We start from the raw sequence: 13596 nt of genomic DNA on the forward strand, positions 1-13596 counted from the left end.
ATAAAATTTATAATAACCCAAACATTTTCCTTTGCATCCGCAAGCCGCAAGCAGGGGCGGAGCTACCCCTTGCCTTGCCCCCGGGCAGCCAGGGGTTTTCCTTTAATGTCTTTTTTTTAAAAAAAATTGTTCAACCACTAACGCAGAATGAGAGAGAAGAAATTAATAGAAAAATATTTGTCAACTAAACTATTGCTTTCACCGACCCTAATCATTGGCTGAAACATAAACAATTTTCACTGCTTACAGCTATATGTATGCTTACTTAATTCACAGTATGGCCCCCCACCAATAATTAATTTGCCTAACTCTCTTATTTATTTAACTATTTATTAATATCTATCCACAAGAAACTTGATACAAAAGCTTGAAACAAAGATCTCTTTAATTTAAAAATGAAATAAAACTCAAAAGAAAGATGTAACCACAATATATATATATATATATATATATATATATATATATATATATATATATATATATATATATATATATATATATATATATATATATATATATTACAAAAAAACATGTAATAAAAACGGTAGGAAAATGTTAAAATTACAATCTCCACACAACTATTGCACAACCCGAAGGCATATTGGAGTGTAACCCATTGTGTAGACCCCACCCCAATGTACCTTGGGGTTATGTAAGAGTTGGGGCGGGATTGTACATGAATCAAGGTCCAAAACTGTAATACTTTTAACTGCACGGAAAAACAGTGAAATATAAAAAGAATCCGAGGATACTCGCATGTCCAACTTCCCCATTAATATAGGGGCTTGTAATCATAAACCCATCATGGAACATATTAATATTTAAACACAAAACATCGTAATTTCTATAAACAGAAACTCTTTCTATGTAGTGGTTGAAATGGCAATGATACTCTATATTAATTTATAAAGAAAATATAGGAAAAAGTGGAAGTGAAAAATATAGTTTATATAAAGGAGCAATTAAATAAAGGTATGCGAAAGAGGAAGTCAACATTCTTAAAAACAAAGACACGTGTCCAACTTTCTAAATAGCAGAGTTTGATTAAAACTATGCTTATGGATTTTAATTTTTAAATTAGAAAGAGAGTTCATGCAGATACACAGTTTAAATTATCTAATGTCGACCACCATATTTACTAAAAGGGCAACTATTATCCTAAACAAACAATTTGAGCAATTAGTTTAGGGCAACTATCATGTTTATATTTACAAACTAATGTGAGAGTTTACATGCACTCATCACGTCAGCCACTAAAATATGAACTTTAATGTAGCACTCATTTTTATAAAATGTAGACCGACATATAAGTTTGTATGAGGATTTTAGTAGTAGTATTCCAAACATTTTCCGTGCAAGAATGCCAACATTCTAAATTGTGAAGATGCCTTCATATGCATTGAATCAAATATGACAATATCCATTTTGGATTGTGATTTTGGGCCTCAAAATAACACCTTTCTTTTGATTTGAAGTTTTATTAGATGTCAATTTACATATCTGTGTAATGAAGGAAACACACCATTTGGAAGAGTCCACAAGTCGTTGGAATTTGGATGAAATGACTTTGATGAATTGGCATTTAGTTGAAGTTGAATCTGCTATTGCTACATTTCCAAAAACATTATTGGAAAAAGGAAAAGGACCATCTATGCTATTGACTGCATCAAAATTCAAGACCCAGCATGCAAAGCAGGTGGGGGTCCAATCAGCCTAAATAAATAATGAGCTGTAGCAAATCTCATGTCTGGCATCAGCATCTTTCTGGTGAAAGTTTTCAATAACCGAAGCCGCCGCCCATTCCACCTCCCATACCACCTCCCATAGCTGGGACTTCCTTCTCATCCTTGGGGAGCTCGGTGATAACTGCCTCGGTTGTCGTCAACAGTGACGAGACACTACATGGAATGTAGTTGAAGAATGATGAATAAGTAAATGGAAAGAATGACATTAAATTATCTTAATGAGGATCTGTGAAGTGTGATTTACCTAGCAGCATCAACCAAGGCAGTCCTAATGACTTTCACTGGATCAATAATTCCTGACTCTATCATGTTTACATATTCACCTGATGCAAGCAAAGAAGGAAGAAATGCTCAAGCAAACTAACGCATCACAGGAATTATGGCTCAGACAACCCTAATTGCTTTCGTTCATTTGTGGGAAAAAGAAGACAAACCTGTAGCTGCATCATATCCCCCGTCAGGATCGTTTTGCTCCAACAGCTTGCCAACAACAACTGCCCCCTCAACTCCAGCATTAGAAGCAATCGTGTAGACAGGCATCTACAGCCAAATGAAGGCTCAAATATTAAAAACAGACCTTCAAGCAGAAACACAAATTTTCAGGCAAATCCTAGCGCTAAAATATAACTGCATGTGTTGCAGTTGCAGAATGCATGAGGCACAGACCCTGTATCCCATATCATTTGGTTAGACCTTCATCTAATCTAGCTATATAATAACCAAGACCCTAAACTCAGTTCCTATATTTGATTCCTTGTATTATTGTTATTCGATTGCATTTGGAATTTCTAAATTATTCTAGCCATTGGCTAGCGCTTCAATGTCAGTCATTTCTGCCCACGAACAAGGACTCTCATAACTTCTCTGCATATCTTTGTAAAATCTCACTTTCAAAAGATACTTATCCCAAAAGATGAAGTTTCATAAAGCTTGAAGCTCATTCCTCTGAGGTTGGAGAAAAGATTTCAAGATTCCGCATCGGATCTTGAACCCCATAAGGTGAACAGTTATATAAAAGAACAAAAGGTTGAAACCTTAAGAGCATTCTTAATAATCTGAACGCCAGTCTTTTGGTCAAAGTTTGCTGTTTCCAACTTGTCCAGCTCCATTGAGGCATAGAGAAGTGCAACACCACCACCTACACAGAAAAAGGCTCTTGACTTACCATTTAATGGCCCCAGTCAAAAATACATTCTGAGAAACTAGCTTACCAGGTACAATCCCTTCCTCTACGGCAGCCTTGGTGGCATTTAGAGCATCAGTTACTCTATCCTTCTTCTCACTAACTTCTGTTTCGCTAGCTCCGCCAATCTACAAAGAAGCAATCTTGTTAATACTATGTGTCAAGAGGCTGTGCCCCAATATAGTGTAAATCGAAATAATGAAACGCTTGCAAGATGTTCCAAGTTAAATATCATTCTAGGCCAACAAGAAGGAAAAAAACAGAAAAACTGTAATACGTATCTTCAAAATGGAAGCTGACCTTTAAAACAGCAACACCACCAGAAAGCTTTGCAAGCCGTTCCTCTAACTTTTCCTTGTCATAATCGGAAGTGCTCAGTTCCACCGATGATCTCAGCTGTCACAAAAATCCGTAGGCCAAGAATCAAGTTATATAAAAACAAAATGCATACCCAAAAAAAAAAAAAAAAATTAAGGACAGCAAAAACGGAGCAACATAAACCTGTTCACATCTTCCTGCGATGGCTTTCTTGTCACCAGCTCCATCAAGAATGACAGTATCATCCTTTGATACTGTAACCTACAATTGCAACCCACAAAAGTTCACCATATAACAAATGCGAGGCCAATATTTCTCTCTTTCAACATAACATGTTTAAGTATGCAAAAGGAATCAGAAATATCTCTCACCTTTTTGCATGAACCGAACACTTCTGGTCCCACCTTTTCAAGGTTGAGACCAAGCTCTTCAGTTATTATCTATAATTTAATGCAAAGAACAAAAAACAAAAAAAAAAAAATTAGTATTTCATGCATTACACATTAGTGCAAAGTCTAAATAGAAAAACGAAATTACCACTTGAACCTACCTCACCTCCTGTGAGAATGGCAAGGTCCTGCAGACCAGCCTTCCTGTTTTCACCAAACCCAGGGGCTTTAATGGCACAAACCTTCAAGAATCCAGGAGCCATCAATAGTATAATTTAATATGCTACCTTGATGCAAACAGCCAATAATTATCTTATTCTGGGCAAAAAAATTGTAAATGATAAAAAATAAGGAATACCTTCATTCCAGCGCGAAGCTTGTTCAAAATAAGAGTAGCTAGCACGTCACTTTCCAGATCTTCAGCAACAATCAGTAAAGGCCTTTGTGTCTGAGAAACCACATGTCAGTCAATCAAACATAGACTCTGGTTTTCATTATCTCCTGCATTAATCACTGGGAGTTTCTTCTGTCTTTTGGGTTTTTTCGGGTGTTCTTCCTTTGTTTTCTGTTTTTCTTTTGTTTTGGTGTCCTTGTTTACTCCATGTATGCTTAGAGGAGCCTTTACTTTTTTTTTAATGCTATTTCTTTTCTTACCTATCAAAAAAAAATATTAATCACTTACCTTCAAGGCCAACTCCAACACTTTAACTATAGCATTTAAGTTTGAGATTTTCTTTTCATGGATCAAAATGAGTGGATCTTCTAGCTCCTGCCAAAATAACAAAGCGATGCTGTTAAGACCCATAATGAAGCAGTTCATACAAAAATAATACTCAATAATCCAAGATGATTTACACTGACAGGTGACCAATTGAACGACCACCAAACAGAGGGCAAGTGCATAATATGATAAGAAAAAGGGATTGTGAGCAATGAAAGATAATTGCTTACACATTTTTGATTCTTCTGATTGGTGATGAAATAAGGGGAAATATAACCCCTATCCAGCTTCATTCCCTCAACAACCTCCAATTCATTATACAGGGTCTTCCCGTCCTGCAATGATAATCGGGAAATAAATCTCGAATATAGCATAGATACCAATGGGAAGAGCAAGGGTGTAGTGCAGAGCTTATATAAGAAACCAAGTGCAAAGGCCTAATGCAACTGAAAGGAATACATAACAATATCACAGTCCCCTTGGGGCAAAGCTTCTGCATTTATATCATAACAAAAAATGGGTAATATCCTCAACATGGAAATTTACAGCAGATATTTGTAAAGCATCTCAATGCTTATGCCATAATGATGAAGCACAGTACTACCTCTATTGAAATAAAACAAAGAAATGAACTGCACCATGCCAAAATCAAAACCACAAACAACTTATCAACGTGGAATCCAGAGAACTATTTCATATCCTAATTTAAGAGTGCAGAACAGATTCTACCTCAATCAGCAAGTAAACAACACATGCTGGTAAACTTAGCTTAAATGATATAAAGTAACAAATAGAAATGTTAAGCTTTTGAGCCACTTAATGTTCCCAATGATGTATGAAAAGAAAGCATATAAGATGTTAAGATGAAGAATCCAATAAGCAACTTACAGAGATAGTAATAACACCCTCTTTTCCAACTTTCTCCATGGCATTGGCTATTAGCTGACCAATCTCTCTGTCTCCATTAGCTGATATTGTTCCAACCTTTATAGAAGAAAAAAAATGTCATATTAGTGAACATATTAGTTTCCATTTAATTTTCTTACATTATCTCACTTCACAATCCACTGACATAAACATGTAGATATATTCAGTAGATATTTACATTACTAAGCCCTTTCCTTTTGAGACAAGATAAAACTCAGTGAAGCAGACCTGAGCTATTTCTTCAGATGTCTTAATCATCCGGGCTCTGCTCTTCAAGTTTGTCACAACAGCATCAACTGCCATTGAAATTCCACGTCTTAGGTCCATGGCATTCATTCCAGCTGCCACTGACTTGCATCCTTCAGCAAATATTGCACGAGTGAGAACCGTCGCACAAGTGGTGCCTGTCAACATGCATAACAAGTTTCATATTAGTAACTATACGTACCTCCAAAAGTTTCCACCATTCTAAATAAATGCGTGCGAAACTTTTTTTTTTTGATAAGTAAATTGCAAGTGAAATTTATTCCCTCTTCCCAAAGCATGCTATGTTTTTTCTTATAAAGATAACATAACAATACCAAAGAACATTATTCCAAGTAATGCGTACATATGGTCCTATTATCTCCTGAAATAAATTGATGAAGCTTTTAACTCAAGGCATGAAACCCTCACCATCGCCTGCAACATCATTTGTAGCGTTTGCAACTTGTTTTACAAGACTAGCACCAATATTTTTGACTCTATCTTGGAATTCCACACTCTTTGCTACAGTAACACCATCTTTCGTCACTTTAGGGGCCCCAAAACTTTGTTCCAGAACAACGTTGCGACCCTAAGAAAAACCAAGCACCAAAACCAACAAGTAAGACAACCATCCAAACAATATCCAATAGTAAGAAGGCACTGAAATTGAAGCGAGAAAAAATTAGCAACATCTACAAATTCAATAATGTGAAAATAACGAAATTTAAGAAGAGAGAAAAATAATAAAAGAAATCCATTATCTGAAACTTCTCACATAAAAGATGAAGCAAAGAAAGAAATAGAAGCTCAGCAGCTTTCCAACACGTTATAACATTTACCAAATGAAAGTTCCCCGAAAACTGTTTCCTACACCTATGAATGGTTAAACCACATTAGGTCCAAATGAATGCACAACAGCATGAATTTATTGGAAACTAATATAACACTTTGAAATAGCCATTACACTGATGGTGTGGCACGTAATTAGTTGGTTCTTATTCAGAGGAGAAAGAACTTTACTAAAAATTAGCTGCAACAGGGATATATGCTGGGGTCTGCAGACATGAACAAGGGTTTTGCGTCCAGATACAACCCTGGGGTGCCACAAACAGGGACACCTAAATATCCAGACAATTACATTGTGATGTCAGTTTATTGGTGCACGTATTGGAAAGCACACCTATTTACCTATTAGGAAAAGCGCGTTTAGAAAGCAACATACAGAGTGGCCGCCAATTGTCAAACCAAAAGTATTACCAAAACAGTCAAGCCAAGACGTGTTTTCGACAAGAGGATTTAACGCGTATTAAACAATAAACAGTCTGAAGAATTCTAGAAGCTATAACAAACAAACAGAAAAGAATAATGCACCAGTTTTTGTTTGTTTCTTTTCTTTTTTAAGAGGAAAAGAAATGTGCAAACCCTATCACTGCCTGAACTCATATGATCTAGCTTGTATGGGATCTACAGCACATAGAACAATGTGAGAAAGATATGAACATTGTTGACCAATGATAGTGCTTCAACAACACCTAGTAAAGCCTCCTAAAATTGAAAGCCAGATCCTTGAATCTAATCATGTCAAATGAAATGCCAAACATACAAAATATTTTGAACTTCCAGGTCAAATTGAAAACAGACCCAGAGCTAGAGCCTAAATCTTGGACCCTTTAAAACTTAATAACAAAAAAGGAGGCCAATGATTTTACATGCAGTTACACAGAATTTTGGTAATACAAAAATTAATGCTGGTACATGTGGTATTTTCCATTTTGTTTACTTTTTTTTTTTTCTATTATAACCGGAGTATCCGGGGCTTCAACCCAACTAGAACCCCGGATACTGTGCAAAGTGCCCCCTCTACATAGGTGGGGTAAAACTTGAGCTTTCGCGGGCGTGGCCCCAAGGAATTGTTTGCACTCAATGGGGTCGAACTCAATGGGGTCAAACCTTAGACCTGATGCTTCATAAGACACCAAGGCCAAGTGACTTACCACTCGAGCCAACTCCTAGGGGCTATTTTTGTTGACTTCTTAAATCATTAAACATGAAAACAGTTACTACAATATCCATTTTTACTGAGATAAAAAAACTGGATATAGGCTATTTAGATTCGACCTGAATGGATGCCATTGGTCAGATGTCAAAAGATTCCTCATAAGATAATTGGATACGAAAAGTGATAGAAGATGAGGAGCCATAGTCCCGCAAAATATAAAGAGCATCATGCAAAATTCCAAAAACATATGAATGACAATGCCAAAGCTCCAACCAATATACTTCAATTATCAAGGGCCCCCAAGATCCTTATCAATTCAAATAGTCCATAGCAATAGACTATACTACCTAGCCACATCCTCAACTCACATACCTTGTGTTCTGTTTCGTACAGGTAATCCTAATGCAATAATATTCATACCCACTTCACATAGTTCTTCAAAGTTTCAATCTTGTTTCGCATAATACGATAATGGCACAGTACCCTAACGGGCCCAACCTACAATTCCAAATAACATTCTGTTGTGTTTTTACTACTTGACCCATTTTATGTATTTGCCCACAAGACCATGATTCTGAAAACAATTCCATTACCACAGAAAACAAAATGATCATAAAGAAGATAATATAATTAGTGGATCAAGAAAGATAAAGTGACTCACTTTTGGCCCCATTGTCACTTTAACTGCATCAGCAAGCTCTTCAACACCCCTAAGAATCAATGCACGTGCTTCGACGCCGAATTTAATGTCTTTGGCTGCATAGTTTCGGCTCCAACTCAATCCGCTAACAATCTAACAGCCCCCCCCAACAAACAAACAAATCACATTCAAATTCACATTAAAAAAAAAAATTAAAATAGCACCTAAAAACACAATCTAACATTTAAAATTATTAAATAAGAAGAAGAAGAAGAAGAAGAAGAAGAAGAAGAAGAAGATAATCTCACCTTATTGTTAATGTTATTAGCCAACCTAAAAAACAGAAGAAGAAGAAAAAAAAAAAAAGAACAACGACAACAACAACAAAACAGAGATAAGCAAGATTGACCAATATGATTAAAAAAAAACCATAGAAATTGAAATTTGTCAGTCATTGGAGTTCTAGATGTAGAGAGAGAGCTTGAAATACCTGGCCTTGGAGGCAAGGCCACTGGCAAACCGGTACATGGTTCAAGGTGTGCAAAGCAGATTGGTCCTGAAAGAGAAAATGCAAGAGCAGAGAGAGAGACAGAGAGTGAACTATAAATCGGGGAGCAGAGAAGGGTCTAGAAGAAGAAGAAGAAGAAGAAGAAGAAGGGGTTTCTGCTAGGGTTTAAGGTTTTGATGGCGCGGGTGCTAAAGCAAATTCCAAACGACACGGATTCTGCGTTTCGAACCTTCGGGTGCGATATTGGGCCTTTCGGTTCAGGTTTTATTTTTTTCTTCTTTTTCTTTTATTTTTTCTTTTTATTTTTTTTTTTATTATTTTTTTTTTTTATATATATATATTTTTTAAATTCATGGTTTTTCTTTAGTTAAATGGCTTTATATTTGTCACCCTAAGCACTATTTTTTCATGGAATAGATAAAAAGTTGAGCAAAGTTTTATTTCTAACTCGTGTTTAAAATATATGTGATAATTATATGTCCTATTAAAAATACATGTAAGAATTATCTGTATTTAGAGACTTCAATTTAATAGATTCGATTGAATGAAATTTCTCCAACTCAATTTAGAAGAAAATTTTCCTAAAAGGTTTGATTGAAATTTCGCTAGGGGGGGTCAATGGATAAAATATGTAGTAACTTTCAAAAACTTTGTTTTTAGTAAGTCGGAGCACAAAAAACAAAAAACAAAAATATAAACCAAGTGGTATCCTTCCCATTGTCAATGTGAGTGGACATGTGGGTTTGGGGGAGATGAAAATGCATCCAGAGAAGCGTCTAGGGGAAGTCCATTCTTGTCACATGGTGGGCATACAAGTTGGCATTTCTGTTAACTTTCCTATCTTCCCAAGAGAAAAGAGCCAGGAGCGGGGATAAAGTGTTTGAGATAATGGGAGCTAGAAATCCACCAAACAAAGGTTAGGTTGGGGTGGGAAAGGGATAGGATAACAACTTGTGAAATCTCATTCAATAATGAAATTTTGGAGATGAAGGGAAGCAACCAACTTGGCTGCAAGCAGAGCTGCCAAAGCCTCTCATGTATTGGGGTCACTGGGAGGGCTAATATCATAAATAACTTTGACGATGAGACCAATAGAGCTCCGACAGATTGCCTCCTGCACTGAGGAGTCACAATATAACAGTGTCAAAGTTGATCGTGAAAGCATTTGATGGGGGTGGAGTCCATCTTTCAACAGGTGGAGGAAGAGTCTTGGATCTCCATGTAGAATGGTGCTCCAGAAAAATCTTCCCAACAGTTCTAGCTAAGGAGATGGCTTCTGGGATGGTGCTTTCATGCTGAGCTTTATTACGACTGAGCGATAACAGGTCACAAGCCACAAAGACAAAGACTTGGAAAAGGTGAATCTCCTCATTTGAAATGTTAAGAAACTTCTCAGGGTCAAGTATCAAATGGATCCATTCAACCATATTGGAGATCCCCAGAGCCAGGGTGTCAAGGGGCCATAAAGATTCCCTCCAAACCACATGAGCAAAACTACAAGTAATGATATGCATGTGCACTAGAGATCCCTTGGCAGACTTACAAAGGGAAGAGAAGAGAAGAGATGCGTGCATTTGAAATGTTAAATCACTACTTGTCCTAGAAGTTTGAACGGATAGGAAGAGGTAAATTTAATCATTTAATCAATACTATAACATGAAAGAATAATGTTCTTGGCCATCTTCCAGGGAAAGAGTTTGAGTCTTTCCTAAAGTGGGAGAGGTCCAGATGAGCTTAGCCGGAGACGGGTTGGCGGAGATTCTAAGGTTGAGGCTAGAATATATTTGGGCTCAAGGGCCATCAAAGAGAAAGGCAATAAGGGAAGGGATCCAAGAGTTGGTAAAGGGGTTGATGGGGTCCGAGAAGCTTAGCTTAGGGTAAGTAAAGTTGTTAGAAGTCCTTGGGGTAGGTCTGAAAGAGGAGAATTGATAGAGAGGGGACGTTTAATCGTCCCCTCTCCACCTTTTAATATTAAAAAAAACAATTTCAAAAATAAAAATACACTTTTATGTTGTTTTTTTTTATTCTTTTTGATTGAAATTGCTTCTTTTAATGTACTTTTATTTTTGAAATTGCTTTTTTTAATATTAAAAGGGGGAGAGGGGACGGTTAATTCTCCATCCCCTCTCTATCAATTCTCCTGAAAGAGGGATTAAATGGGATCCAGGGAGCGGTCCAAATAAGTAAGGAAGAGAAGTGTTTTTGATAGCAAGCCCTACAATCAATAAGGTGTCGAACCTTCAAACTGCCTTTCCAGAGCTAGGAACAATTGGCAGGTATAGCTGAGGAAAAGAAGTCACCATTGCTTAGGTATTTTGCTCTCAATTGAGCAACCCAGAGGTTTTGCGGTTGGAAAGAGTTTTCCAATCAAGTTTGGAGACCAGAGCCTTGTTCACTTCCTTCATTTATAGGTTTGAAACCAAGCACTCCAACCGAGGAGGGCAAACAAATGGAGTTTCAAGATTTAAGAGTGAGGTTCTTTGACTTCTCTTTTAGAATCCCCCACAAAAAATCATCAAAAGAGTTTGTCAAGCTTGCAGATTGGTTGGCAAAAGGAAGCTATTCATGGCATGTAAGGGAATGGCTGAGGCTACAAATTTTATTAAAACTGGTTTGCTAGATTGTGAGAGGGGTTCAACCCTCCAGCTAGAAATTTTGTTTTGACTTTGTCAATAACATCCTCAAAAGTAGCCTTTTTTGATTTGTCAAATAAATTAGGAAGCCCTATGTATTTAGATCTTAGATGGGTTGTAACGTCCCACATCGCCTGAGAATGAGGATGTGCTTATATGTATAAATGCACCATTTATGACACAACACGTTTTAAAGCCGTGATAGCGATGAACCCATCATAACTCCGCAGTTAAGCGTATTTTTGCGAGAGCAATCCTAGGATGGGTGACCTCTTGGGAAGTCTGGTTTGGGGAGCAAAAAACGGACAATATTGTGTCATTGGGGGTGGGTCGTTGCAAATGGTATCAGAGCAGTTATCGTCTGGGAATGAGGATGTGCTTATATGTATAAATACACAATTTTATGACACAATGCGTTTTAAAGCCATGATAGGGATGAACTCATCAGAACTTCGCAGCTAAGCGTGCTTCTCCGAGAGCAATCCCATGATGGGTGACCTCCTGGGAACAAATGGTATCAGAGCCATTGCCCAGCCTGAGATGGTGGGAGCGTGCACAAGCCTAATGAGGGACGTCAGCAGGGACGCTGGGTCCAAAGAGGGGGTGATTGTGACGTCCCACATCGCCTGGGAATGAGGATGTGCTTATATGTATAAATGCACCATTTATGACACAACGCGTTTTAAAGCCGTGATGTCGATGAACCCATCAGAACTTCGCAGTTAAGCGTGCTTCTACGAGAGCAATCCCAAGATGGGTGACCTCCTGGGAAGTCTGGTTTGGGGAGCCAAAAGCAGACAATATTGTGTCGTTGGGGGTGGGTCGTTACATGAGTTCTTTTGAAAGGCAACAGGTCTAGAACAACAGTTATGGAGGAGTTGCTTGAGTTCCTACTGAAATGAATTTTTGACTTTCTCGAGTTAATAGCCTAACCCAACCAATTGCAATAAGTATTCAAGCAACCTTTGATAATGGTAGCTTCAGAAGAGTTAGCTCTGGCAAAGATAATCAGGCTATCCGCAAAATGCAGATGAGTAATGGGAGGGCAATTCCTACCAATTTTGATGCCTCTCATATTCTCTTTGAACTCTTTTACTTAAGGAGAAGTTTGGACAAAACTTGAGATCCCATTACGAAAAAAAAAAAAAAGGAGGGGGAGAAAGGGGGTCTCCCTCCCTAAACCCTCTAATCTATAAGAGGGAAAAAAGACCAAAGGGGCTACATCAGTAAGGACAAAGAAGGAGGGGGAGGATATGCAGATTTTGATCAAATTTACCCAAGTGGGGTGAAAACCCATTCTGACCATGATAAGAGTAGAAAGCTCATTCCATTCTATTAAAAGCTTTTTCTATGTCAATCTTAATCTCCATGAGACCACCTTGCTCTTTTGTTTTTAAGAGTATGGAGAAGCTCGTGGGTTAAAATTGAGTTGTCATGGATGGTTCTACTCGGGACAAAGGCAGATTGGTTAGGAGCAATGAGTTTGTGGGGTATGAGCTTCAACCGATTAGCCAAAATTTTGTTAATGATTTTGTAAATAATATTGTAGGAACGAATGTGTCAAAAATGGTGAACATAGTAGGACCTTATTTGTCTGGGAACCAGGGCTACAAAAGTATGGTATTGCTCCTTAAAAATGTGACTTTTTCTTTTTCTTTTTTTTTAAAAAAAAAAAAAAAAAAAAAACCCCAAACTTACTCTAGTAGGTTTTGGGACCAGGGACAAGTGGATCCTAAACAACATAATAAGGCTTGATGGATTTCTTCTTCAGAGTGAATGGAACTAAGACACAGGTTGTCTTCCTCGATCAGTGATAATGGGGTCAATTAGAGAGATCATCATCGAGGGTAGGGTTAGAGGAGGAGAAGAGTGATTTAAATTGATTATCAAAGCAAGCTCTCACAATAGGTGCCTATCTACAGAGATCCAAGAACCATTCGGCTTGTTTGGCAAAAGAGAGAAAATTTTCCTTCTCCCTCTTCACTTTTTCAAAAAACAATCAACTTCAAAACATTATAACTTTATATCACATCAATAATTTTTTATTATTATTTAAATAAAAAAATTCACTAGAATACAAAATTTTTTCACTTTTCAATACAAATTCTTTTTATTTTATATCACATCTATTATTTCTTATTATTACTCCCAACTCACGCTCGCTTAACAAACAAGGCCATTGTTATTCTCAAAGTAAATTTTTTGTTTTCATTATTCTAAATTTTGGCACTTTAACACATTTTTCATTATGATTCCTATAAATTCAAAAGCTATGGTTCAATCCCAA

At 37.1% G+C, this 13596-nt stretch overlaps 1 protein-coding gene across 1 annotated transcript; it reads right to left on the reverse strand.

Moving 5' to 3' along the window:
- Nucleotides 1-1551: 1551 nt before the first annotated feature.
- LOC133857789 (chaperonin CPN60-2, mitochondrial-like) lies at nt 1552-8912 on the reverse strand. Its single transcript, XM_062293136.1, has 18 exons — nt 8659-8912; nt 8477-8501; nt 8190-8321; nt 5959-6118; nt 5512-5687; nt 5245-5340; nt 4587-4691; nt 4318-4404; nt 3994-4083; nt 3797-3877; nt 3618-3686; nt 3430-3507; nt 3229-3324; nt 2957-3056; nt 2780-2883; nt 2180-2285; nt 1990-2068; nt 1552-1898 (listed from the first exon to the last, which is right to left on the reverse strand). The coding sequence occupies exons 1-18, from the start codon at nt 8694-8696 to the stop codon at nt 1778-1780; spliced, it is 1743 nt and encodes a 580-aa protein (XP_062149120.1). The 5' UTR covers nt 8697-8912; the 3' UTR covers nt 1552-1777.
- Nucleotides 8913-13596: the final 4684 nt, after the last annotated feature.

Source organism: Alnus glutinosa, chromosome 14 (genome assembly GCF_958979055.1).
Source record: "Alnus glutinosa chromosome 14, dhAlnGlut1.1, whole genome shotgun sequence".
NCBI classification, from domain to species: Eukaryota; Viridiplantae; Streptophyta; class Magnoliopsida; order Fagales; family Betulaceae; genus Alnus; species Alnus glutinosa.